General features: G+C 45.7%; 1 protein-coding gene and 1 long non-coding RNA gene across 2 annotated transcripts; one reads left to right on the top strand and one right to left on the bottom strand.

Moving 5' to 3' along the window:
* Positions 1 to 3569: 3569 nt before the first annotated feature.
* On the bottom strand, positions 3570 to 4637 carry LOC307201410. The gene is made up of 2 exons (XR_013832708.1): positions 4501 to 4637; positions 3570 to 4009 (listed from the first exon to the last, which is right to left on the bottom strand). It is a non-coding gene; the product is annotated as an uncharacterized lncRNA (long non-coding RNA).
* Positions 4638 to 4659: 22 nt separating this feature from the next.
* On the top strand, positions 4660 to 23139 carry DNAAF3 (dynein axonemal assembly factor 3). The gene is made up of 12 exons (XM_079950589.1): positions 4660 to 5097; positions 9437 to 9520; positions 10883 to 11025; positions 15347 to 15440; positions 15590 to 15747; positions 15910 to 16086; positions 16221 to 16343; positions 17798 to 17920; positions 18715 to 18850; positions 20308 to 20422; positions 22028 to 22102; positions 22534 to 23139. The coding sequence occupies exons 1-12, from the start codon at positions 4812 to 4814 to the stop codon at positions 22727 to 22729; spliced, it is 1710 nt and encodes a 569-aa protein (XP_079806715.1). The 5' UTR covers positions 4660 to 4811; the 3' UTR covers positions 22730 to 23139.
* Positions 23140 to 24869: the final 1730 nt, after the last annotated feature.

The following is a 24869-nucleotide window of genomic DNA, read 5'->3' as shown; positions in this document are numbered from 1 at the left end:
CACAGGAGGCCAGCTTACTAACTCTTTGCCTGCCATCTAAAAAATTTCCACACAATTCTTTGGGAATTTAGGAGCTCCCCAGTTGCTTTCTCTTTGTAACTCTCCAAGCCACTGTTCGCATTACTTTTCATCTGATTGTACAACATCGGGAGTTGTGCATCTGCACTCCAAAAGAAACAAGCTTGATTAGCTCTACTGTTAATGCAAATCATGTAGGGCTCACCACCACCCAGAGCTGCGTGTGAAATTTGAATCTGACTTCCCTCTAAGATTAGAGTTCCAGGCTGTCACCGTTTTGGGGTAGAATTTGGTCACATGCTGGTAAATTCAGGTTTCACAATTATAGTTGATTGGGATGTCTTGTGCAACATAACCGATTCCCCAAAAGATTGGATTTATTGCAGTAAGGAAAGTGACATGAAAATGCACTGGGAACTATAGGACAACACTTGATGCAACATTGTCTAACCCCTTCGCAAACAATCAGAATGAATGCTTATTAAATAGCCAGCATTGTGTAATCTCCCTGCAAACAGATCAAGATGAATATCTTGAAAAGTCGGCCAGAAGCACCCTTTCACAACCAAATACAGTGGTACCTCTAGTTACAAACTTAATTCATTCCAGAGGTCCGTTCTTAACCTGAAACTATTCTTAACTAGAGGTGTGCTTTAGCTAATGGGGCCTCTTGGCTGCCACTGCGTCGTCGGCACACAATTTCCGTTCTCATCCTGGGGCAAAGTTCTCAACGCGAGGTAACTCTTCCAGGTTACAGGAGTTTGTAACCTGAAGCATTTGTATCCTGAGGCATTTGTAACTCAAGGTACCACTGTACACTTAAGTCTTTAAAAAGAAGGCTCTTGTAAAGTATTAGCACTTCAGGCCCTGCTTTTAAACGCATCACATTCATTTCATCCAAGACAGGAAATACCTATTAACACTTATTTGTGCAACCCAGGGTAATCTCACCGGCTAGCAGAACTGCTGCTCCAATGCCAGATTTGTAAGCAGTGAGATTTTATTTTTCTTTAACTAGTACCTTCCTGCAGACGTGCAAAAACCTATCTCCTTCCATGCTTTGGAGAGAGAGTTAAAACATGAAACCAAAAAAAGAAAGAAAGAAAAGAAAGAAAACCAACCAACCAACCAATAAAAAGACTAGGCCAAGGTCAGTTGCCCAGCCAAGGGGCATGGTGGCCATTTTGTTGTGTAGTCAATGTGTTTTTGTAGTTGCAGTGTTCATGGAATTGCACCGCCATCTCCATCCCACTTGGGTTTAGAATATTTACTGCTCTGTTGATCTCCTCAGGTTCACCTTAATTTCAACCCTGCTCCTACATCTTTTATTTTCAGTTGTTCGTCAACAATAAGAGATGGCAGTTGCAGAGCCAAGGGGATATATATACTGTTTAATATGCCATGCTAGAAGGTGTTCATTTCAGGTAGCTGAACTACCATCTCATTTTCCATTATTTTCCTCATGGTCCGTGATAACTGATGAGTGGACAAAGCAATGGCCTTTTAGGAAGGCCAGTGTCGATCTGTTAGTGAGTTCTGTGCTGTGTGTGTCTCACCCACTGTATTCCACTAACAACATAACCGTTTCCTAAATCCCTGCTAACATCCATCTTCAACAATCTGGCACCAGCGAGCATGTCTGTGCCCAGGTCAACATACCCATCTATGAAAACAGGCCACCTCCAAGTTTTGAGGGGTTGTGTAATTTGTAACGATTGAAGGGATTGTGTAAAGTGCAGAAGGCTTTGTAACTTTGGTGTGTGTTGTTTCTAATATCCCCTTCAATCCTCCAAACCACCCATTTAAGTGGTGCCGTCCTCTGAAAGTCACCTCCACTCCCCCTTTTGAAGCCTGTTTTAATATTGATGTATTTGACCAAACAGTACTCTTTGTCTGTTAATAAAGAAGAGATCTCTATATTTCAAATGTGTTGCTTCTCATTGTCATTGCTTTGGGCTGCAGTGAGGTAGGGGTGCTCGACTGAGAAACATACAAAAAATCCCACTGTGTAATGATTTGTGAAGAATTGCTTCTGGTTGGCACCAGCGCCCTTACTGCCAGCATTCTCAAGGCTGTATAAGAGGCCATTTCATTCCATTAAAGCCAAGAGGTCATTATTATTCCTTATTATACTCAGGTGAGAGTCATAGACTGGTAGTTGAGGGAAAGTGGCCACTTCTCATTTGAATTTGATCTACTGATATTTATGCATGCTTTAGGTGGTTCTTTGCCTGAACAACTAAACGCACAGGTAAATACGTGAATAAAAACTGCCACCTCCAGCTTTTGAGACCCTTAGCTATAACACAAATTGAAATGACATCACCCAAAAATAAAATAAGACATCCAAAATAGAGTGAGTCACATGCAAGCACAGACATGCATGCACACACACACAAATACTTTTCTAGCTGAGGGTGTGTGCCACATTTTCGTCTGATGTGCATAAAAACAAGTTGTGAAACTTATCCAGTGCCAGAACATGCACATGTGTCTAGTCCCTTTTGAGCCTGAGACCCTAGGCTTAATGGCCCTACAGACCACCACCACTCCTGGCTGGCTCCTGATGTATGTTAGAAGAGGAATAGCCGTGCTTTCCCCCCCCCCCCCTAAAAAATGTTTAGGGGTACTCTCATTTTCCTACGCATATTGAACTACTGCCGCTCAATGAGACTAAACTTAAATTCACAAAATGTTTAGGGGTATGTGTACCCCTGTGTCCCCCCCCCCCAGAAAAAAGCACTGGGAATAATTCATTCAGACCCTCCAAGTGCCCCTATTTTCCATGGACAACCCCGGATTTACAGCAGCCGCCCCGGTTTCTGATTTGATCCTGGAATGTTGCACTTTTCCTTAGGACGTTCTTATTTTCATCAGAGAAATGTTGGAGGGTATGCTAATTTCATTTGTTTCATTAGTTATTCCTGTGTTGCACTGAACTAAAGAGATCCCTGCTTTTCGCTGGGCCTGAGACTTGATCTTTTGCTAGAAGGAACACAGCAACAACAGACTTTGTTTCCAAAGTGGCTGCAAGAACACTTAATCTGTCAAATTATTTATTGTGCACAGAGACTTCCCAATTTAACAGTAATCCCAGCCTGAGGTAAAAGTACATGCAAAGCAAGTTAGAGCCACCTGCCAGAACAGCCTGCGTAAGAACCCAGGGGACAGACCTGCCGACCCCGTACCGCCCAGGCTGCTGCATTAAATATCTTTCGGCCTCAGCAAATCCCTCCCAATCCCAGAGTAAAAAGGGGCTTTATGTTACAAGGATAAAAAAGCTCTTTCATTCCTGGAGATTTAATTTGTTTGAGACAATTAGAGGGAGGAACAAAACAGAATCGGAAAGGAGGGGAAATGGGATACATGAGGATCAAATGATGGGCAAGGGATGGGAGAGTGGGGGCAGATGGATAAAATGGGTAAAATGACAAATGTACAAAGATAATGTTTAGATCAACCCATTGCGGTGGAGTGGCTAGACTCCACAGGTATGGGAAACTTTTGGCTCTCTGGATACTGTTGGACTCCCACCAACCCTTTTTTGGGGGGGGCAAAGTTGTTGAGATTTTTGGGCAAAATTGTTTTTGAGCTATTTTTATGGAGAAATGGCAAAAACAACATGGGCTGCCATACATCAGGATTTTCCTGGACATTTGCTCAGTTCCTGGCCGGATGCTTCCAACAAGTGAAAGTTCTTCCTAGCTTGAAGATACTGTGATGAAAGATGCTTCAACATATGGATATTTGCCAGTCCTGGATATGTTACCCAATAAATGTTTATGAGACTTCTAGTGGAATGTGATAATAGACCATAGTGGACAAAATGGAGAGCAGCCACTGATGCTGGCAATGGCAGTGTTAGACAAAAAGGTGGAAAATAGGGGTTGGGAGGTTCGTGGGCAAAGGCAGTGGACTGCGGTACTTCTGAGGCTTATTAAATTTGAAAAAAGTATTTATTGCCACTAATACAGATTGTCGCTGAAATATACTCAGAGTCGCAAAGTGATTTCATGCTCTTTATTCAGCTCATAGTGGTGAGGAGCAATGGAAGTCCCCCCACAGTATCTGCTTTATATACATTATTTACACAATGGGCTGCACGTGATTGGCTAATTCCGGACTTCTCCTGTAAGCCAATCAGGTTGTGGATTCACTTCTATCTGGAGCTGGATTGGGTGGCTCCTGCCGACCAATCATACTGCTGCATTGTTCTAGGACCAATCAGACTGCTGCATTTTGGATCCTATTGTTCTAGAACCAATCAGACTGCTGCATTTTGGATCCTATTGTTCTACGACCAATCAGACTGCTGCATTTTGGATCCTATTGTTCTAGGACCAATCAGACTGCTGCAGTTTGGATCCTATTGTTCTACGACCAATCAGACTGCTGCATTTTGGATCCTATTGTTCTAGGACCAATCAGACTGCTGCAGTTTGGATCCTATTCCACTCACTACCTAACAGTCGCTATCAGGACAGTGAAATGGTTTAATTATCAGCAATGGTTCAATATCCATGTGGCCCTCCATATATTGTTGTTTATATCCTACATATGTTCCATTTCAGGATTGATGTGTGCTGTATTTGTTTCAAACGGCATTGTTACAGCATAGCGTCTTCTAAAATAAATATTTTACACCTCTGTTTTGGCACTGAGGGTCGCTTTTGCAGCCTAGCACGCTCCTGTGCCAATGTGCCATCAGCAGCTTGATTTGCGAGACATTTGCTTTTGCTATATGCAACCCATTCCCGGGAGTTTTATACTTAAGACTTAAGCCAGGAACCATAATGACTCAGGAACATCAAGTGGGTAATAACGTTAAAGGCGCAGAGGCAGACCAGGGCAGGATAGTCCACTCAAACCCAGGAAAATGCAGGCCTGGCATTTTGCCCGCGTCGCTGCAGGCCCCGTTGCCACGGAGACAGCGTCTCCGGCCATCCCGGTGTCTCTTCCGCCACCTCCCCACCCTCGCGCACTCATTGGCTGCCAGCCGGGCCGCAGCACGACCGATTGAACGGGGGCCTTGTCCGTCACGGCAACGCGAGGAGAGGGGGCGGGAGCTCTCGAGGGCAGGTAAAGCGGGGTAGTTTCCCCGGGGCTGCGAAGGAAAGAGGGAGGCATTTCTAGAGCGGGGTGGCGGGGAGGAAGGCTGAGACCAAGCGGGGCGGCGGCGGCGGCGGCTCCGTTTTTGGGAAGGGAAGTTTAAAAATGTGCGGGAAGAGGGTTGAATTTATCTTTTTGGAACCGAAGGGAATCGGGCTACGCTGGGTGTGTTTGTGTTGCGTTTGCGGGAAGTGAGGTTGCGAGGGGTGAGCGAGGTTTAGCTACAAGCCCAGCGGTGGCGGAGGAGGATTTGCGTGTGAAGTGTTGTTGTTTAGTCATGTCCGACCCTTCGTGACCCCATGGACCAGAGCACGCCAGGCACTCCTGTCTTCCACTGCCTCCCGCAGTTTGGTCAAACTCACGCTGGTAGCTTCAAGAACGCTATCCAGCCATCTCATCTTCTGTTGTCCCCTTCTCCTTGTGCCCTCCATCTTTCCCAACATCAGGGTCTTTTCCAGGGAGTCTTCTCTTCTCATGAGGTGGCCAAAGTATTGGAGCCTCAGCTTCAGGATCTGCCTTTCCAGTGATCACTCAGGGCTGATTTCCTTAAGAATAGATGCGTTTGATCTTCTTGCAGTCCATGGGACTCTCAAGAGTCTCCTCCAGCACCATACAGTGGTACCTCAGGTTACACACTCCGCTAACCCAGAAATAATGCTTCAGGTTAAGAACTTTGCTTCAGAATAAGAACAGAAATCGGGCTCCGGCGGCGCGGCGGCAGCAGGAGGCCCCATTAGCTAAAGTGGTGCTGCAGGTTAAGAACAGTTTCAGGTTAAGAACAGACCTCCGGAACGAATTAATTACTTAACCTGAGGTACCACTGTAATTCAAAAGCATCAGTTCTTCAGCAATCAGCCGCCTTTATGGTCCAGCTCTCACTTCCATACATCACTACTGGGAAAACCATAGCTTTAACTATATGGACCTTTCTTGGCAAGGTAATGTCTCTGCTTTTAAGATGCGTGTGAAGTAAGTTGGAGATTAAGCTCGCAATGACTATTGCTGCCAAAGAGTTAATGGATACATCCCTATACGGAAAAGGATAAGGGGAAACCTGTGCGCCCCAAAATTGAAATGTTGTTGGACTCCCATCGTCTCTAACCTTTGGTCTCGCTGGCCGAGGCTGATGGGAGTCGGGGGTCCAACAAAACAGCAGGAGAGCTGCAGGTGTCCCCCCAAGCTGTAAACATTGGGATGGCATCCTCCTGCACACTCCAGACTCCTTTATTGTTCCTGTAATTCCCACCCCACCCCCAACACTGGTGTGGCTTATAGGGACGGAGGAGACTGTATTCTACTCGCATCACAATCCCTATACATGTCTACTAAGGAGTATGCCCTGTTTAATGCAAGGGGGCTTACTCCCAGGGAAGTGGTTATAGGATTGAAGACAGCCAAAGGTGCCCGTCTAGCCCAGTATGGTTAATCCTAGGTGGGCAGCAGGCCACCAAAGGTTTAAGGCAGAAATATGCGAGCCCCCCTGCTGCCAGACTGTGGATTTTAACTGAAGAGGCTAAAGTTTGAACACGGGGTCTTCTGTGTGCTCCTACCACTGAGCAGTGTGGGAGCAGGGATGGCATAGATTTATTTATCCTGGGGAAGTTGCACAAGGGCAGTGCAACAACAAAATTAGAGCTACACCCCACCCAGCAACTTTTCTTCTTGTAATAATAAAATTTGAGGGATCCTGTTACAGATCTCATATCTGTTCTGTCCTCCCACACCTACAAAATAGATTTGCTGGAGAATGGATGGAGCTGCCTTCCCCAACCCGACACCTTTCAGGTGTGGAATTGTAGTCCAAAACATCTGAAGTCCACCAGGTTGGGGAAGGCTGGAAGAGAGGCATTGGTCATCTAGAAATTTAAAGTGAGACCATTGGTCCATCTAGTCTGCAGTGATTTGCAACTGGATCTCCAGGGTTTTAGGCAGAAGTTTCCCCCAGCTCTACCTAGAGATGCTGGGGATTGAACCTGGTACCTTTTGCATGCAAAGCTCAGAACCCTACCACTGAGCTATGGTTCCCCACCTAGTCTCACATGGGTACTGAATACCTACTTAGTAACAGCAGTAGAGGAGAGAGGAATGTAGGCAGGGATTCGTCTCTTTTTCTTATACTCTGGAGAAATATCTATCAATCAATTTATGTGTGGTTTTTTAATTGCAATAGCTCATTCCCTGTGGGTTGTTTTTTTTTTAAAAAAAATACATATCCCAAATAAAGATTCTTCCAAGAGTGAGCTGAATTCTGTAAGATCATCTTGAGCAGGTTAAACCATGCAAAAGTTATTCAGTTATTCAGCTGAATAAATAATTTAGTTGTGTTTATTAGGTTGTTATAGGCAAACCTTGTTTGTACCTAATAAAGCCAACAGCAGGCTGGCTTATTTGAGCTGTTGACATTCATGCTGAGTTAAGTGAACTTGCTTCAAGTCCAAATTAGTGCAGTCATATAGTGGGAGCAGGAATGGGGCTTGTGGAATATATGCATGATCACTCAGTAGGAGCTTTGCAAATGAGAGTTGACCTATGAATATGCCCCTTCATTGGCCATTTGGGGCCTTTCAAGACTTTTTAAAGGCAGTACAGCACAATCATGTGTGCCCCGTGGGCTTCTTCTCCACATTCATCTTTGAACAGTTATGGCCTCACTGCAATAGTACCTGCTTCTTAGTTTAAAGAACAGTTTGTGATGCAGAACAGAAAGTTGTGGTGTTTAAATAAAAATTAAGAGTCTTACCAGACATGTGTGAAGCCTGTGATCCTTGGCGATTGTAATCCATCCTTGCCTTAGCTTAGCCCTTGAAGCTTGCATTATTGGAAACACAAAAGCTGAGAGAGTGGGAATCAATGTGTTTTTTGTTTAACTTTTATTTATACATAAATTTCTGAAATACTAAATCAAGAAAAATCTTCTCAACTTCTTGTACATAAAATCAAAGGTTAAAACACAAAAAGGCAGAGATCAGAAGGACATAAAACGTACCAGATTCCATGATGGAAGCCAGAGTTCAGTTTGGACCATGATTGTGCCTATTCAGTTAGCTAAGCCGCCTCCTTATTTGCTGGAATGAACCAAATAAAGAGGGACTTGACATCTTTCCGCAGGGCCTGCAAGACAGAGCTGTTCCACCAGGCCTTTGTTCAGGGCGCAGCCTGACTCCCTCCTTTGGCAATCTTTACAAAACTTTAGTTTATGGTTGCCATCAATTTTGATTTTAATTAATTTTTATAATGTTTTTATAATGTTGCACTGTTTTAGTGTTGTTAGCCGCCCTGAGCCTGGCTTCGGCTGGGGAGGGCGGGATATAAATAAATTATTATTATTATTATTATTATTATTATTATTATTATTATTTATTAGAAAGTGAAAGGATAATCCCTTCTTTACCAGAAGTCATGATGGGGATTGGACCTGGCATATCGAGTTTGATACCTTCTTCCAGATCATGGAGTATCCTGAGCCCTACTTGAGTGGCATAATGCTCCACAGCACCACAGGCCGGTCCCTCCTGCTAATCTTGATGCTTCCTGGTGCAGTTCCTTCTCCATTTGATACCGATTCCTTCCTACCTTTTCCCTGCTCCTCACCAAGTAGCCTTAAGGGACGGGTCTGTACCCCCTGCTCTTGTATGTAATGCATCATCTGGAGTGAATTGCTTAGATTTGGGAGCACATGGCTCAGTCCTGTGAAATGTAGGGGGGCAAGCAGGTGAGGAATAGAGGGGAGCCTTTTGAAAGTAGGCTTAGCGCTCATTTTGGAACATTTTTCATGGCCCCAAGGTGTTAAGAGGCCAAAGGTCATCCCTTGATCAGGTCAGGCTATTTTGCAGGGGCAGAAGAATGTATGAGATATCTATTTTAATGTTTGATGACATTAGCATTTTGCCCTGTAAGGCAGCATAGGTAACAATATAGTGCTTTGATTGTTCAAAGTGCTGCACATACTTCTTGTAATCCATAACGTAATCTTAAGGTAGGCCAGTATTATTAATGGAGGCGTTGGGGCTGGCCTAATGCCATTTTGTTGATGCCGTGGCAAAGGCAAGATTTGATCCAAGGGACTTCCTGGTCCATTAGCCTCTTAGCCTGCCACACTTTAACATCTTTATCACTCCAAATTAAACTGCAGCAGTGATATGTGAAGAGAAGGGGTGTGGAGGCCAAAGTATGTATGAGGATTTGAGAAAGAAAGTGAGATAGCAGCAGAGAGAGTAAGCAAGGCCTGGTGGGATCCCCCTGAATTCTGATGGTCTTAAATAGTGTGTGTATGTGTGTCTTACTATGTCTTCCTTGTGCTTCTATGCAGCCATGACAGCAGCAGGAAGCGGCAATGGTTTTGGCACCACAGCTTGGTGGGGCTTTTCTCCAGCACTTGACCTACAGGCCACATGTAGGTACCACTTCTTCCACAAATATAACCCCTGCAACTTTCCTTGCCTGCTTTTTTGTTTTTTTAAGCAACATCATTATTTTTATTTTTAGTTTGCCTGCTTTATTGTGAAATAGGATCTTCTCGTTTCACAGGTTGCGTGAGGAGTTTGAAACTGCTTCAGCTGACCAAATGCACCCTGTTTTGTTGTAGGCTCAATACTGAGACACAGGTGCCTTCTGAGAGTAGAAGCATCTCTCAATCCAGTGATACCTTCCCGGCTGCTTGGGGGCTTTCAACAGCACCTCGGTGCAGCTACCCAAAAGGCATATTATTTCCCTGCTGGGGAGATTTGGTTTAAACAGAAAACTTTCAGCCAGTGCTGAAATATATCCACGGTGTTCCTTCTGTGATTCTGTTGTAATTTGGTGCAGAATCTGAGCTCCTGAGAATGGCAGCTTCTATCTGAACTTTTTAAAAAGCTGAGTTTCTCGATTTCTGGATGTAAAGCTACATTTGAAAACGTTCAGGCAGACAAAAATACCCTAGCTGGACATTCTGTGCTTTTCTAGGGTCTCTCCTCATAGCTTGCAGCTTTGTTCTTCTGCTTCGGGTGCCTTCAGACATGCATAATTCTAGTGATGAGCCTGCTCTGAGAAGTACAATTGCCACATTTCAGACACACATCTTGTTCACTGGATCAAGTTCAGGAAAAAGCCATTTTTCTTTTTTGCATCTGAAGCTGAATTTGCACAGCTCTGGTTGGTTGGCCCTTGCATCCGTCATGAACCCACAGAGCTTTGTTTCTCATCAGCAGAGGTTTAGTGTAGGAAGTCCTTTAAAAATGGAAAAACAAACAGCGTCCCTGAAGCATTCAGAACCATGTCACTTATCAAAGGGGCAATGACGGCTGGGGGGGGAGGGGGAGCAGAGCTTGCCTAACAACCAAAAAGCCCATCGTTATCTTCATATCCTGATTTCCCAACAGGATTGGTTCCCACGGTCCCTTTAAATTAAACTTTGGGCATATCAACAATATACTAGGATATGGTCCGACGTCTGAAAGCCCTTCATAGAATTGGGTAGAAATAAACGTATATATAAATGGACTCTGCATTGGCTGATTGTAAAGATGTCAACCCACAGAAATAGCTCTCCTATTGAACTGTAGAGCTTTCTAGCTGTTTTCCTTCCCATCAGCCATCTCTATGTTCCTTGCGGCAAATTCCAAAGTTTGTAAAAACAAGACTTCAGTGCCGGGTTCTGGGGAACACTAATAAATTCTGCACGTTTATTTTGCACTTTTTAACAAAATATTTCTAGTAGGAAAATAGGATTTACCATGGCTGTGCAACATGTAGAGCCATTTCACTTTCCCAACAGGTCTGGAGGCCTCTATGGAACATCTGCAGCTGTCCCAGGATGGTATTCCCGAACTGAACATCCTGCTAGTGGGATCAGTAGACGGCCGTCATATCCTCAAGACAATGAGTCAAGCGCACCGGTGGCCACGGCGGAAAATCAATGTGTGTAACTTGCCTCCTGCCACAGATTTCCATGTTGTCTTGAGCTGCTGTTAACTGGACAGCCCTTCCCTGTTCTTAGCCAAGCTTTGTGTGTCTCTTGCCTAGATAGATCTTACTTAAAACCTTAAAATTAAATTCTCATTATCTATGCTTGTTTAATAACAGGACAGCAGAATGGGGCAGATTCCAAAGGCTGTGAGTCGGGTGGGAAAACAGGCTTGTCTGCATTTCCTGCTTGAGCAGCATCATTACAAATGCAGAATCCGATGTCTGTATCTATTTGCTACATTTATATACAGTGGTACCTTGGTTTAAGAACAGCTTAGTTTATGAACAACTTGGATTAAGAACGCCTCAAACCTGGAAGTAGGTGTTTTGGTTTGTGAACTTTGCCCTGGAAGCAGAACATGTTTCACTTCCTGTTGAGTGTCTTCCATTTGTAAATTGAGTCCCCCGCTGCTATGGGAAAACACGCCTTGGTTTAAGAATGCTTCAGTTTAAGAACAGACTTCCGGAACGGATTAAGTTCGTAAACCAAGGTACCACTGTACCACCTATCTGCCAAATTTCTCAAGGTGATTTAGATTTTTATAATAATATAACTTCCAAACTAAGAGATGCAATACAAAAGGATACAGCAGCAACCTTGCTGAAGCTATGCAGGCCTAGGTTCCGGTTAGTGTCTGTGCAGGGAGACTAACAGGGAAGCCTGTGCATATTGTGCCTTGGTTTCTGTGATGGAGGAAAGGCAACTTATCAAGGGTAATAAATAAATGTACCTTTTTTGGGGGGGGGGGGTAAATGGATTTCAAAACTGGCAGGACCACCAGGGTTGGATTCAGCTTGGGGGAGGGGGCACCTCTCATCCATTGCTGCTGGCTCCGCCCACAGAATATTATACTGCCAAACAGAGTGCTTCTAGGACTGAGTGCCGAGACACTGAGGTCCAGCTCCGAGGGCCTTCTGGCTCTTCCCTCCTTGTGAGAAGTCAGGTTACAGGGAACCAGGCAGAGGGCCTTCCCATCAGATGTCAAGGAAATAAACAACTACCTGACTTTTAGAAGACATCTGAAGGCAGCCCTGTTTAAGGAGGTTTTTCATGTTTGATGTTTTATTGTGCTTTTAATATTCGGTTGGGAGCCGCCCAGAGTGGGCGGGCTATTTGTTGTTGTTGTTGTTGTTACATGCTTGATGTTGACCCTGGAAGGGCAGAGTCATCTCTGTTGGGAAGGACCTTGTCTCTCTTCCAGCAACTGCCTCCCTAAAGAGCCCAATCTCAGACACTGCAACGAAGCAAAGGGCCTGGGAAGAAGTTCCCATCCTTTTTGCTTTCTTCGCTTTGCGGAAGGAGAGGTTTCTCTGTTGAGCAGGGTCGGAGGAGCTGGCACTCTTGGGTTCCCTTTCCAACGGTGACTCAGGCTGCCCATGTGATGAAGTGATGCTGGCACTCTGCCCCCTTTCCCAGAAACGTGTGGCAACATTAATTCATTCCTGTCAATGTGAGGAGCCTGGCAGGGATGCGTTGGCAGCTGCCCATCAACGAGAGCCCCTCAGCTCAGCATGGTCAGCTCAGATGTCCCATGAAGGCCATGGACTGACACGTGTGAGGGAGGTGTGAAGTTCAGGAAGAGCATGGAGGTGGGGGGGGGAAGATGACAATTAACAGAAACAGCATCAATTCAGCCCCTTCCCCTGTAGCAACTCCTACCAGACAACATTCACCAGCACGTTCCCCTTGCGACCTTCCTTCATCACGAGGAGATGAATCAGCGGCAATGTGTCTCACAGCCAGCATTTTGGAGTGTCACTTCATAACAAGAGGACTTTTTTTGTCATCAAGGAGAGAGGAAGGAATGGGAGTAGGGCCAGGAAAGAAAGTGGAGGGGGGTATCAAATTTTCAGCTTGGGGCTCAGAATTTCTAGGAACTTTTCTGGCACCCTTGGGTTCCTTGGGATAGCCAGGAGGTGCAGGCTAGGGAGATGGAAGAACTCCTAGAATCTTTGCAAGGTGAGCCAATTCATTTCAAGCTAGGATGTGGGAAATTCAGGAAGTTGAGCCTCCTGGGATAGAGAAGATCTACTGAGAGAATAACGTACTGTACAGTGGTACCTCGGGTTACATACACTTCAGGTTACATACGCTTCCGGTTACAGACTCTGCTAACCCAGAAATATTACCTCGGGTTAAGAACTTTGCTTCAGGATGAGAACAGAAATCGTGCAACAGGAAATACCGACGGTGGAAGAATGGAGAATGAAGCTGTTAGACTATGCTGAGCTGGATAACTTGACAGGGAAGATTAGGTATTTAAGAGACCAAAAGTTCATCGAGGACTGGGGAAAATTTGTGGAATATCTGGAAAGTATAAGTGAGGGACAGATAACGCTAAAGGGATTTAAAGAAGCACTATGAAAAATTGAGAAGTATTGTTTAAAGGGAATAGAAAAGAAGGGTATAAACAATGACAATACAAACCTAAGGAATGCGTAACTTAAATAATGACTATGGATGATTTACGGAAAAGCTGAAGGAAGTCCAGAAAAGAAACAATTTGTGAAAAATTGGATGTGAAATTAGTATGTGTTTTTGTTTTCGTTGTAAACTAATAAAAATTATTTCCAAAAAAAAAAGAGAGAACAGAAATCGTGTTCTGGCGGTGCGGCGGCAGCAGGAGGCCCCATAAGCTAAAGTGGTGCTTCAGGTTAAGAACAGTTTCAGGTTAAGAACGGACCTCCGGAACAAATTAAGTACTTAACCCGAGGTACCACTGTATTGAGTTAGAGCTGGAGAGTCGGAACCAGGACACCGTACTATTTATCCGTGTTAGACGATTCCAGTATGCTTCCAGGGACAGTGCTGCCATTTTCTCGGGATGAGAGCATGCTGGAGATCTATAATACCTTTGTGTAATTTCCTTTAGTTACAAATATGCGGGCAGAACGATCAGTGACCCGCAGGGGAGCAGATCTGCTTTCCTGCATCTCATCCCTTAAGAATGAAGTTGCACTCCAAAGTTTCTTCAGTCAGCTCCCAGGTATCTCTTGCTGTTCTGTTTGCTGACATTTTCTATTTCTCACACATACCTGCCCTTACCCTCCAGCCCTGATAGGTATCTCATGACAAACCACAGAGAGATTCCCCACCTATCAAGAGACCACCTTCTGGTCATTGGTCCCCATTGATTTAAATCTTAACCAGCCATTCTGGACTGTAATCATCCATCTGCCAAACATGTGTACTGAACAGTGGTGCCCCGCAAGACGAATGCTTCGCAAGACGGAAAACTCGCTAGACGAAAGAGTTTTCCGTTTTGGAGGTGCTTTGCAAAACGAATTTCCTATGGGCTTGCTTCGCAAGACGAAAATGTCTTGCGAGTTCCTGCGGGGTTTTTTTCCCTCCCCCCCCCCCTTTTTCTAAGCCGCTAAGCTGCTTATCTGCTAAGCCGATAAGCCGCTAAAAGCCGCTAAGCTGCTAATAGCGCTAATCCGCTAATCCGTCAATGGGCTTGCTTCGCAAGACGAAAAATCCGCTAGACGAAGAGACTCGCGGAACGGATTCTTTTCGTCTTGCGAGGCACCACTGTATATACACTAATGCCTAGGAAGGACAGGGCAATAAACTTCTTGTTTCTTGAGGGTGTTTTGGTTAGCTAGCCAGACAGAGAGTTATTCTGAACTTGAAAGCGCCCTCATTTTCATTGTGACATTTTGGGCAGCTCTAGTTGGCTCCAATAAATTGCCCTGCTGTTACTGTCGGGTTTGATGTGGATAGGCTTTCCTGACTCAGTAAGTTTTCACTCACATTTGGAATATTAGACAAAGCCTTAAGGGTTGAAAGAAAATGGAGGAAACGGTAGAACTTGAATGATGAGAAGCATATTCAAGACAGGGCACCTCCTTGTCTTCTGTGCAGCTCTGATAGTTAGGATTTCTTGCAGGAAGTGTCCTAGCCTGTCCCACCCCTGCCAAAGTCGGGTAGCAGGGCACATGCATTGCAGTCAGAAGGTGGTAGGGACAGAAAAGATGGAGTTTGACTTGAGACTCTGGAGATTGGCTGCTAGTCAGAGAATACTAGGCTAGATGGTCCAATTGTCCGACTCATAATTTATGACAGCATTTTAAGATTCATTTTCACAGGACACTTATGGAACTTCAGATTGTTAAGGGTGCCGGGAATTGTAGCTCCATGAGGGGCCAACTACTGTTCCCAGGATTCTTTGGTGGGATGTTATGTGTTTTAGATGTCTAGTATGGCTGTGATCTTGAGGAGAGCTGTTTAAACTAAAGCCTGTCCTCCTCACTGTTTGTCTCCTTTGCTCAGTTCTACGTGCTGGAGAACAATCTGGAAGCCCTGGGTCGGCAGCTGCTGTTTCTGAGTCTAGCTGTGGAGCCTCTAGAGAAGATGGGGCTGCAAGGTAAAGGCAGATGAGATGCTCCCTCACCATCTCCATTCCTTCCCTGGGTTCCCAGGACTTCTGGCCCCTTGTTTACTGGGGTCTCCGGGAGGCTGAAGCCCTTCTGAATGGTAACAAGCCCTGTCTCTTTTTCCCTCCCACCAACCAAGAGAAAAGTGAGACCTTCTTGGAGCTGATGGGGAACACACTGCTCCGAGGCCAAACAGCTGCTTATCTGCAGGAGAAGGCAAACCTCTTCATCCGCTATGTCACAGACCCTGATTTCCAGCAAGCTCATCTGCCCCTCCTTGACTTGTCTGCCCTCAAGGTAAAATGCAAGTTAATTCAGCAGGAGCGATGGAGCCATGATTGATGTGCTGTCATTGCCATGATGGGCTCGGCAGGACTCCAGTTATTGTTAGCTGCTATTCCCGACGATCCTGGAATTACTGCTCCGGTTATTCACTCGCTTTTCCTCTTTGCTTGACAGTTCAAGGAGAGGGACCAGTTGGAGGCCATCTTCAAGTTCTGGCGGAATCCCGACCCACAGACTTTCCAGATCAAGCAGCTCTGGGATCTGCGACTCCGGCAGTACCTGGGGGCCCGCTATGACTCTCGCCGCGGAGTGTGCGACTGGGACCTCAATATGAAGCTGCATGAACATGGGGTGCGTAACTGAAATGAAGGATGTCGTGTTGGGCATGCAAATCCCTCTGTGTTCTGTGGGGCTGCTGGGCTACAGAGACGGGCTCTGGGGAGTTACTGCCTTTCTACAGTTGTGGCATTTCTTTCCCCTCCTAGGCCAATGTGATAAACTTCCGTGAGTTTTACCGGTGGCGGGACACAGGCATGGCCTTTGAAATGCGGGAAGCCCCCTACGACATCCCCAACAAGACCTTGGCATCTGGCCGCCTCCTCAGACATGTGAGCCACCTCACTTTCTTGAGATTAGGCCAGGAACTTGGAGGACTATCCTGTCATCCCTGACTAAATTAGCTGAAGCTTATGAGAGTTAAGAGTCCAGCACACTGGCTATACTTGGGCCTATTTTTGTGGGGTGACGGGAGAATATAAGCCTAGTCTTAGACAGGGTTACCACCCCTTCTGTGCCCCACTTTTATTACCACTTTTAATAATTCCACTCTTAAGGAGCTCAAGTCGGTACAGGATGATTCCCTTTTCCCCTTTATTTTCACAGCAACCCTGTGAGATAGATTAGACTGAGAAAGAATGACTATCTCAGAATTGCAAAGCAAGTTTGATGGCTAGGCAGTGATTTGAACCCAAGTATACCCTGTCCAAGGGACGCGGGTGGCGCTGTGGGTTAAACCACAGAGCCTAGGGCTTGCCGATGAGAAGGTCGGCGGTTCGAATCCCCGCAACGGGGTGAGCTCCCGTTGCTCGGTCCCTGCTCCTGCCAACCTAGCAGTTTGAAAGCACGTCAAAGTGCAAGTAGATAAATAGGTACCACAGCAGTAGGAAGGTAAACGGCGTTTCCGTGTGCTGCTCTGGTTCGCCAGAAGCAGCTTAGTCATGCTGGCCACATGACCCGGAAGCTGTACTCCGGCTCCCTCAGCCAATAAAGCGAGATGAGTGCCGCAACCCTATATTCGGCCACAACTGGACCTAATGGTCAGGGGTCCCTTTACCTTTACTTTTTATACCCTTCCAACGTGCTAACCACTGCACTGCACTTCACTGCCTCCTGTTACCGCAACAGCAGGGGGGAGCCACACTGTAGCTTCTGTCATCCTTTTGCAATAGCATGAGAAGCAGAGAGGTGTGTGTCTAATCTGCAATTACCCATTCAGGATTTCTTGAAATGATTTGATTATTTTAATCTGCTTTTGCAGGTAGGTCTTGGGATGCAGGTTCTAGTTGCAGCAGGTGCAGTCCTACTAAGGGAGTAGGTCAGTTTTTAGACTGCTCTTTCCTTCTAGGACTAATACAAAATACATGTTTTTAGTCCTCCTGGATTCTGTGTCCTTTTTCCTCTCCCATCCAGTTTGTGAGCACTGTCATGCAGGATGAAAATGCACCCGTAATTTTGGCAGCCATCCTCTGATGAAGTGTTGATTCTTGGGATCCCAACAATTTCCACCTCTTGTCTGCAGTTACCGGTTCTCACGCTGCTGAGAACAGAACTTCATCTTATGAGCGAAACACCAGTTCCGTGTTTGGGAAAGCTAACCAAGGGAGAATTAGTGGATAGGAAAAGGGGGCCTAGCCCTTCTGCCTGCCAATTCTTCCCTTTAAATCCTGCCCCCCTTCCTGGAAATCTTTGTAATTGCTTTTCCCCAGCAGGACTCTTAAACTGGTGGGCTACCAGCTGTGGGCAAAAATGACGTATATACTGATCCAGACTTCTTGCCTCCCAGAAAGGGGAACGAATACCAGCACGGGGATATTGGGGAGACATAGCCACAGGCCCCTACATCATTTTTGGGATTGAGGCAGAAGATCCCAGCCTGCTGAAAACGACCAATGGCATCCCCAGTAAGGTGAGTGTGGCTGCCTTTTTGCCGGGCATCAGAAAAGCAACTGTGGTTTTGCAAGGAGAAGAGGGTTGATAAACAAGAAGACGATGACTTTTTGAAAGCTGGAGTGAAAACGGATTTCTCTACTGCCTCCTTCAGCCTTTGCTCCTTGTTGGATTCCTTTGCAGCCTTCCGATTGAGTACTGCCCTTTTTGCCTCTTCCTCATGCCTTAAGAGGTTCATCCACCCCATTTTCGTAGACAAACACTGTATATGTTGATCTGCTTAGATGTTTGTTTAGTGCGCTATTTAACCTGGATTTTCCCTTTCTGCGGAAAATCCAGAAAGTTGAAAAGCTCTGAAAACTGTTCCAAGAAAGTGGGGGAGGTAGCTTTGTGACTGACAGAAATGCTGGCCAATGGGAACTGCTCAAAGCATGTTTCTCTGGAACTTGCTCATGGAGGGGAGGTTGTTTGTCTATCCCAGGGGTTGTCAACCTTTTTATACCTACCGCCCACTAATGCGTCTTTCTTGATGGTAAAATTTCCTTACCGCCCACCAGTGCTCGATGGGAAGAGGATTCAGCTTGTGCCATAGAACCCCCTACCGCTCACCTAGAATCCCGAAACGCCCACTAGTGGGCGGTACGGACCAGGTTGACAACCCCTGGTCTATCCAAAAAAATGCAGGCCATGTATGGCATAAGGAGGATGTAGAGAAGCTAAAAATAAAATGAGGTTCAAGGGACTTGAATTCAAAGACGGGAAAAGAGGTACTCAAATAAAAACAGATTCTGGTCTTCTTCTTTCTCTCCACAGAGTGCCCAGGAAATCTCCTTGCACAATGTCACTGCCCTGCTGTATGAACTCAGCTATAACACCCACTATGACCCAGCAGCATCCTCTGACGAGGAGGGAATTAGTGGCAACTTGCAGGGGGCCAGTGACCATGGTGGTGAGTAGTCAACAGGTTGATTGCCCATCATGCTATAAACCTTGGTTGAGTCAGACGTGCATCAGCAGGAAAGGGCCACAGACTTGCACAGATAGTTTGGAGCAGACATTTAGAAAGCTTTCCCCCCAGAATCCTGGCTTGTTATGTTGTCTGGAGAAAGAATCATGGCTTCTTAACCTGGCTTATTAAACCAGAATTATAAATCACAACCCCTTGCCTGGGTGCCTTGGCCATCTGAGTTCTGGGGGAAGTGAAACTTTAAAAACTGCTGAAGTAAAAGAGGGGAGGGGGCATGTGAGCCTGAAGTAAAAGAGGGGAGGGGGCATGTGACCCTAACCCTGTGCATGTCTCTCCAAAACATGGTTTCATCTGACATACAAACTGGCTCAGGCATTGCTCTCAGTTTAAGGGACTGTGAAGGGTCTTTTCCATTCCTCTCTTGGGCCAGAGGGTTCCGCAATACACCAGTGAGTGATGGCTTGTTGGCTTGACTCGATTTTGATCTTCCCTCAGCCCCAAGAGTTCAGGGCTAGTTACAAAATGTTTATACGATTCACTGACCCTTACAAGCCTCGCAGTCTTGCAGCATCAGATTAATAGGCCCAGGGGAGAAGAGCGGGTGAGCGAACAGATTAATACAACATAAAGTGTTGAGGGAGATCCTTTCCAGATGTTCCAGCGGCAGGCCTCATCTACGCCAGTTCTTTGGAGCAAGAGCAGTTTGAGCAGCCACTTGGGAGTAAGAGGGTCAACATCAGTGGGATTAGAACTTTCCCCTTCCAATTCCTCATGCAGCACTTTAAACCGTAGACATACAGTATGCAGTTTCACAACCCTTCTTGTTTTCTGAGGAGGCGGCCGAATGTTTGTTTTGCATATAGAAACTCCCAGATTCAGTCCCTTTCATCTGCGGTGACAGATACAGATAGGTAGCCGTGTTGGTCTGCCATAGTCAAAACAAAATAAAAAAATTCCTTCCAGTAGCACCTTAAAGACCAACTAAGTTAGTTCTAGCGGTGGAAAGGCTATCAGATAGCTGAGCTAAGAAGACTTATCTGAGTCTTTGGAGAGCCACTGCCCATCAGAATAGGCATTTGTGAGTTAGATGGACCAGTGGCCTGACTATATAAAGCAAGTTCATATGTGCTTGTGCCTACATATCTCTACATCACTGATTTTTTTAAAACGGAAGATGGGGTGTGTGAGCGAGAGTGTGATCTAGATAGATCAAAATAATAAATGCATTTTGAGACTATTACCCTCCAATATCCTGGACCGCTTGTCTCTATTTCTATACTCTCTGCTGAGTTGCAGAAAAAAATTCTCTGTTTCTAGCCACGTTCCCTGTCCGCAAAATATGTATCTGCTCCTTTCCCTGCCTTCTGTTGCGTTGGCCTTGTTGTTTCTCAGCCTGGCTTTTTCTCTCTTCCCTGTGCGGTGTGTTTCCTATGCTGCAGGCCCTCCTTCCGTAGAAGATGCCAGAGTCTGCTTCTTGCCTCTCAACTGCCTCCCTGAGCTCCACTACAAAGGCAAATACCAACAACTCTTCAGTCTCATATTCGTCTCTTGCAGGTAGGAATGGGCTGAGGGCACGGGACTGCTGGGTTGGAGGCATGGGGAAGAGAATATTGCAAGAGTCTGGACTCTTGGGTTCCCTGCCAAGAAGTAGGAAGCAGCTAATAGGGTTGGGAGGCAGGACATGATTTATCTAGTTGCAAGGATGTTGGCCTATCTAGACTGGTGACATCATCAAAGCTTATAATTCCCTCACTTTGAATACAAGCCTGTCCAGTGCATAGGGTTGTATCCAACCCATTGAAATGAATGGACCTAAGCTAGTCGTGGCCATTAATTTCAATTGGGGTACATTGAGCAGAACTAGCATTGGACGCAATCTAATATAGTGCTTGGCTGTTGTGTAGCAAATGGAGTGCCATTTCCCCCAAATGTACTTCCCATTTTAGAACACAAAACAAGATTTTTGCGAGGATCTGTGCATCCCTGGTCAGCATTTAGCAGGCCAGCCACCTATCGCCCGCACCCTTTGTTGGTGCACACACAAAAGGGATCTAATATTAGCCCTTTACCCTTAATGGGACTCGCTCATTTCTGTGAGTTAGTGACCAGACCACACAACCAGGTTTGGGAAGTTTCTTCTGCATTGAGGCCAACTCTCTTAGGGCGCTACCAATTGACCTCTTCTTTATGGAGCATTTATGCTGATTTGCTTGTGGCGAGGTTAGGTGGCGTTGCATCAAAGCAAGTGTTATCCCACACTGAGAGCCAGTGTGGTGTAGTGGTTAAGAGCGGTGGACTCATAATCTGGTGAACCGGGTTCGCGTCTCCGCTCCTCCACATGCAGCTGCTGGGTGACCTTGGGCTAGTCACACTTCTCTGAAGCCTCTCAGCCTCACTCACCTCACAGAGTGTTCGTTGTGGGGGAGGAAGGGAGATTGTTAGCCGCTTTGAGACTCCTTCGGGTAGCGATAAAGCGGGATATCAAATCCGAACTCCTCCCCCCTCCTCCTTCTTCTTCTCCTCCTTCTCTCCAGTGCATTTTCCTGTCACTTTCTTTATCACAAAAATTCTTGTCTTTTGGGGAAGTGGGCTTATTCCTCAAGAGCTCCCAATCAATTATAATTGCGCCACCTGAATTTGCCATCTGAAAATAGCAGCCATCTGGAAGTCTCTATGGGCTGTCTCCAGTCTGTTAGTGCTTTGCAGAAGGGATCAAGCACACATTGGCACTTGAGGTTAGCGCCTTTAAGGTGGATCAGAGGGCTCTGTTGCCCTAGCACTACAAGTTCACTTTTTATTTTTAAAAATGAACTTCATGCAGTCTGGAAAGTGACAAGGAAATGCACTGGAAAATGTGGGATGGACAAATGATTCATGCAAAGACATATAAACACCCCACAAACAAATGAAGATGAATGCTCATTGTAATATGATCACCCTGCAAATAAATCAGAATGATGGCTAAGCAAAAAGACTGGGTATAAGCTAATCGCCTACATTTTGTCGAATGAAGTACATGCCGTTAAAACTCACCATTACTTAGTTAATTCCAAATTGTGTAGAGGGCAGTTTGCCATCACTAGACTGGACAGCAAAGTTGGTGGGTCCTCAGTCTCTTATCTCTGCGCTCACCGCTTCCTCCTTGCTTGTCTTTTGTAGCATGGTGCATGTCCTAAAACCAAATGTCAATCTGATTGCAGCCCCGAAAGCCACTCTTATTGTTGAGCTGACAAAGTGAGTATTATTTTCTGCATCCTCTCTTGGGAAGCTGGCCCGCTATGGATGTGTGCACATTTGTTCATTAGAGCATGCTGGAAGTCACAGTTTTTCCTCGTACTGTATCTTCCCCTAGCTGTTCACATCAGCACAGCTTCACTAGTGTCAGATTCATTTCAGTTTGTGTGCACATCAGGGAGTGTTAATAGGGGATGCTAGCCAATTGGGAGATTTGGGAGTACTAAAATAAATTGCCGGGAGTGATCCAGTGGGGTGCATTGGTTCCTTCTGAATGGAGCAGGCTGGTACAGACAAGGGCCAGAACCACCTTGGGAGGGCTGTGGGGCCTAATTAAACAGAGCAGCTCATTAGCCAGGGTGTTTAATGGGATCCAGGACCCCTGGGTTCCCCACACCCCTTACTCATCTGTCCACTTGTTCTTTTCACAGCTTCCTGCCTGACCTCAACAAGGATCAGGTCTCTGTGTTCTCCTCTCAAGTAGCCAAACAAGTGGCTGAGGCAGGATTTGTTCCAGTCCAAGCAGCAGACAAGAAACACTTCTCCTTGTTCCAGCTTGGGCATCAGGAGGCTGGAGAGATCTGTAATGAGGTCCCTGCGCTCGAGATGACAGCACCTGGTCCCTGAGGTTCCCCCTCTGTACCCTAGTTTCCATTATAACCATTATTTTTAAAAGAAAAATATTTAGTTTCGGACAGGAGTTTCTTGTGGAATCGGTACAGCTCAGTCATGCAAGCTTTTCTTTTCTTTTTTACATTTAACCTTGCTGTGGAAAATCCAAGAAGTAAAAACGATGCATTGTGCATGCACAGTCAGTGTTAATATAGAAGCTCATCAGTGTTTGGGTTTTTTTGTGGGCCAGTTGTCATGTGTGTAGTGGCATTTCAGCGCTTGCTGTCAGGGACCCCTGCTTTCGTTTGCTCCTTAGCTGAGCTGTTTTGTTTCCAGCGACTCCCCAATACCAGAAAAGTTCATTTCCGCCCATTGCTGTGTCCTGGTGGGACTTTTGATATAAAAAATAATAAAAATTAAAAGGGTTGTCTTGCACAAGTCCTCTTTATCAGAATTTTGGTATTTTGTCGCTGCTGAGGTCTGTGAGGCTGGGGAGAGGCGTTTAAACATGAAACTTCAGGAAATAACAGTCCTAGGCTGTGAAACTTTCCCTGGCTGAGGGAAACAGGCATCTCGGTTTTTGTTTGTTTTTTTGGTCTGCTGGCACCTTATTTATTTTTTTACTGTCGCTGGCTTGGTTGTGGAGTCAAGTGGGGAACTGAAGACGCTTGCTTGTGCTACCTTTATTTGTCCTGAAGAGATCACCCTACTTCCAGATACCGAAAATCCTGTAATAGGGACCAGTCCAAGGTGCCAGAGATCCCCTGGAGGGAGGGGCAAACTCTGTCCTCTCCCATTCAATTATTCACAAACAAGGCAACAAAATATCCTTAAAGTAGTGACTGGTGGTGGGCAGGTGGGACATCGGGGGCAGAGCTGGTGTTTCTTTGCAAACAAGAAAGGAGCCAGGGCAAAAAAGAACAAGTACAATTTTGTAATCTGACATTCAGGGTTTGTAGGCAGATCTTAGGTAGGCGTGCTTATCTGGAAGTGCTGATGACCTCGGCTCATGTTAATCTGTGCAGGATCGCAGCTGTAGATTGTAACTTGCTTTGCAACTTGGCTGTGGAATCAGACTGTGGAATCAGTCAATCAGACAGTGAAGGATGGAGGGCAGCAGACAAAGTTGTACTTTGGGGACTTATTTTTTATTCATCGGAGGCAGAATTTATATGTGCCCGCTTTAGCTTATGCGTAGGAATAGAGAGTGTTGTAACCAAGAGAGAGAGATAGCGTTCTCTCAATCTCGATCTCATCAGCACCCAGAAGAGAGCAGCACTGTGCCTCTGGTTCCTCTTTCTGCCTACACTTCGTACTAGGTGGGAACCTGTGGTCCTCTGACTGTATGGTCCTCCACCCAGTATGGTAAATAGTGATGGGTTTTGAAGCTGGAAGCTTCTTAAGGGTTCCTCAGTGAGAAGATGTTTCCATGCGCTCTGGCTTCCGTCACGGTGACCCATTGTGCCAGAAGCGGTTTAGTCTTGCTGGCCACATAACCCAGAAAACAAATGCTGGCTTCCTCAGCCTGGAAGCAGAGATGAGTGTCGCACCCCATAGTTTAATTCGACTGGACTTAACCGCCGAGGAGTCCTTTACCGTTACCTTTTACCCAGTGAGAAAACCTTCTCTGGTGGATATGAGCTTTGCAGGAAGACAAGTTGCCCAGCGCCACGTCCAATCTTCGCCTACAATGCACAGCCACATAGCAGTTTGGGGTGTTTTCTATAGAGTGCATTCTTATTTCCCATGGAGTGACAGTGAAGTTTCATCAGATCTGGAAAGGGTGATGTGTAAGCAGCTAAGTTATATACCTTTATAAATACTCCCTAGAATCCCTGCTTACGTTTTGGTAAATGGTTTTGTATTGATCAAAAGGGTTCATTTAATTTTAATGGTTAAAAGCAACAACTACTTCACAGAATCCTTTGCAACATGTCAGAGTTCTGTGGCAGGTAAATCAATATTGGAAAGGTTCTCTGGATGCAGAAAGTTTTGTGAAAACACTGCTGTAAGTGGCATGCTAGCATTCTGTTCATTAAATAAATAGTGAAAGGTGTGTCTCCAGCCCACGCATTAAGATCTTCAACTGAGGCCCTTCTCCAAATGCCATTGCTTGCGAAAGTGCATTGCACTTGGAGAGAGAGAGCCTTTCAGT

Source organism: Podarcis cretensis, assembly GCF_951804945.1.
Source record: "Podarcis cretensis genome assembly, chromosome: 13".
NCBI classification, from domain to species: domain Eukaryota; kingdom Metazoa; phylum Chordata; class Lepidosauria; order Squamata; family Lacertidae; genus Podarcis; species Podarcis cretensis.
The sequence above is the reverse complement of the archived record's forward strand: the minus strand, read 5'-3'. Positions and strand labels throughout refer to the sequence as shown.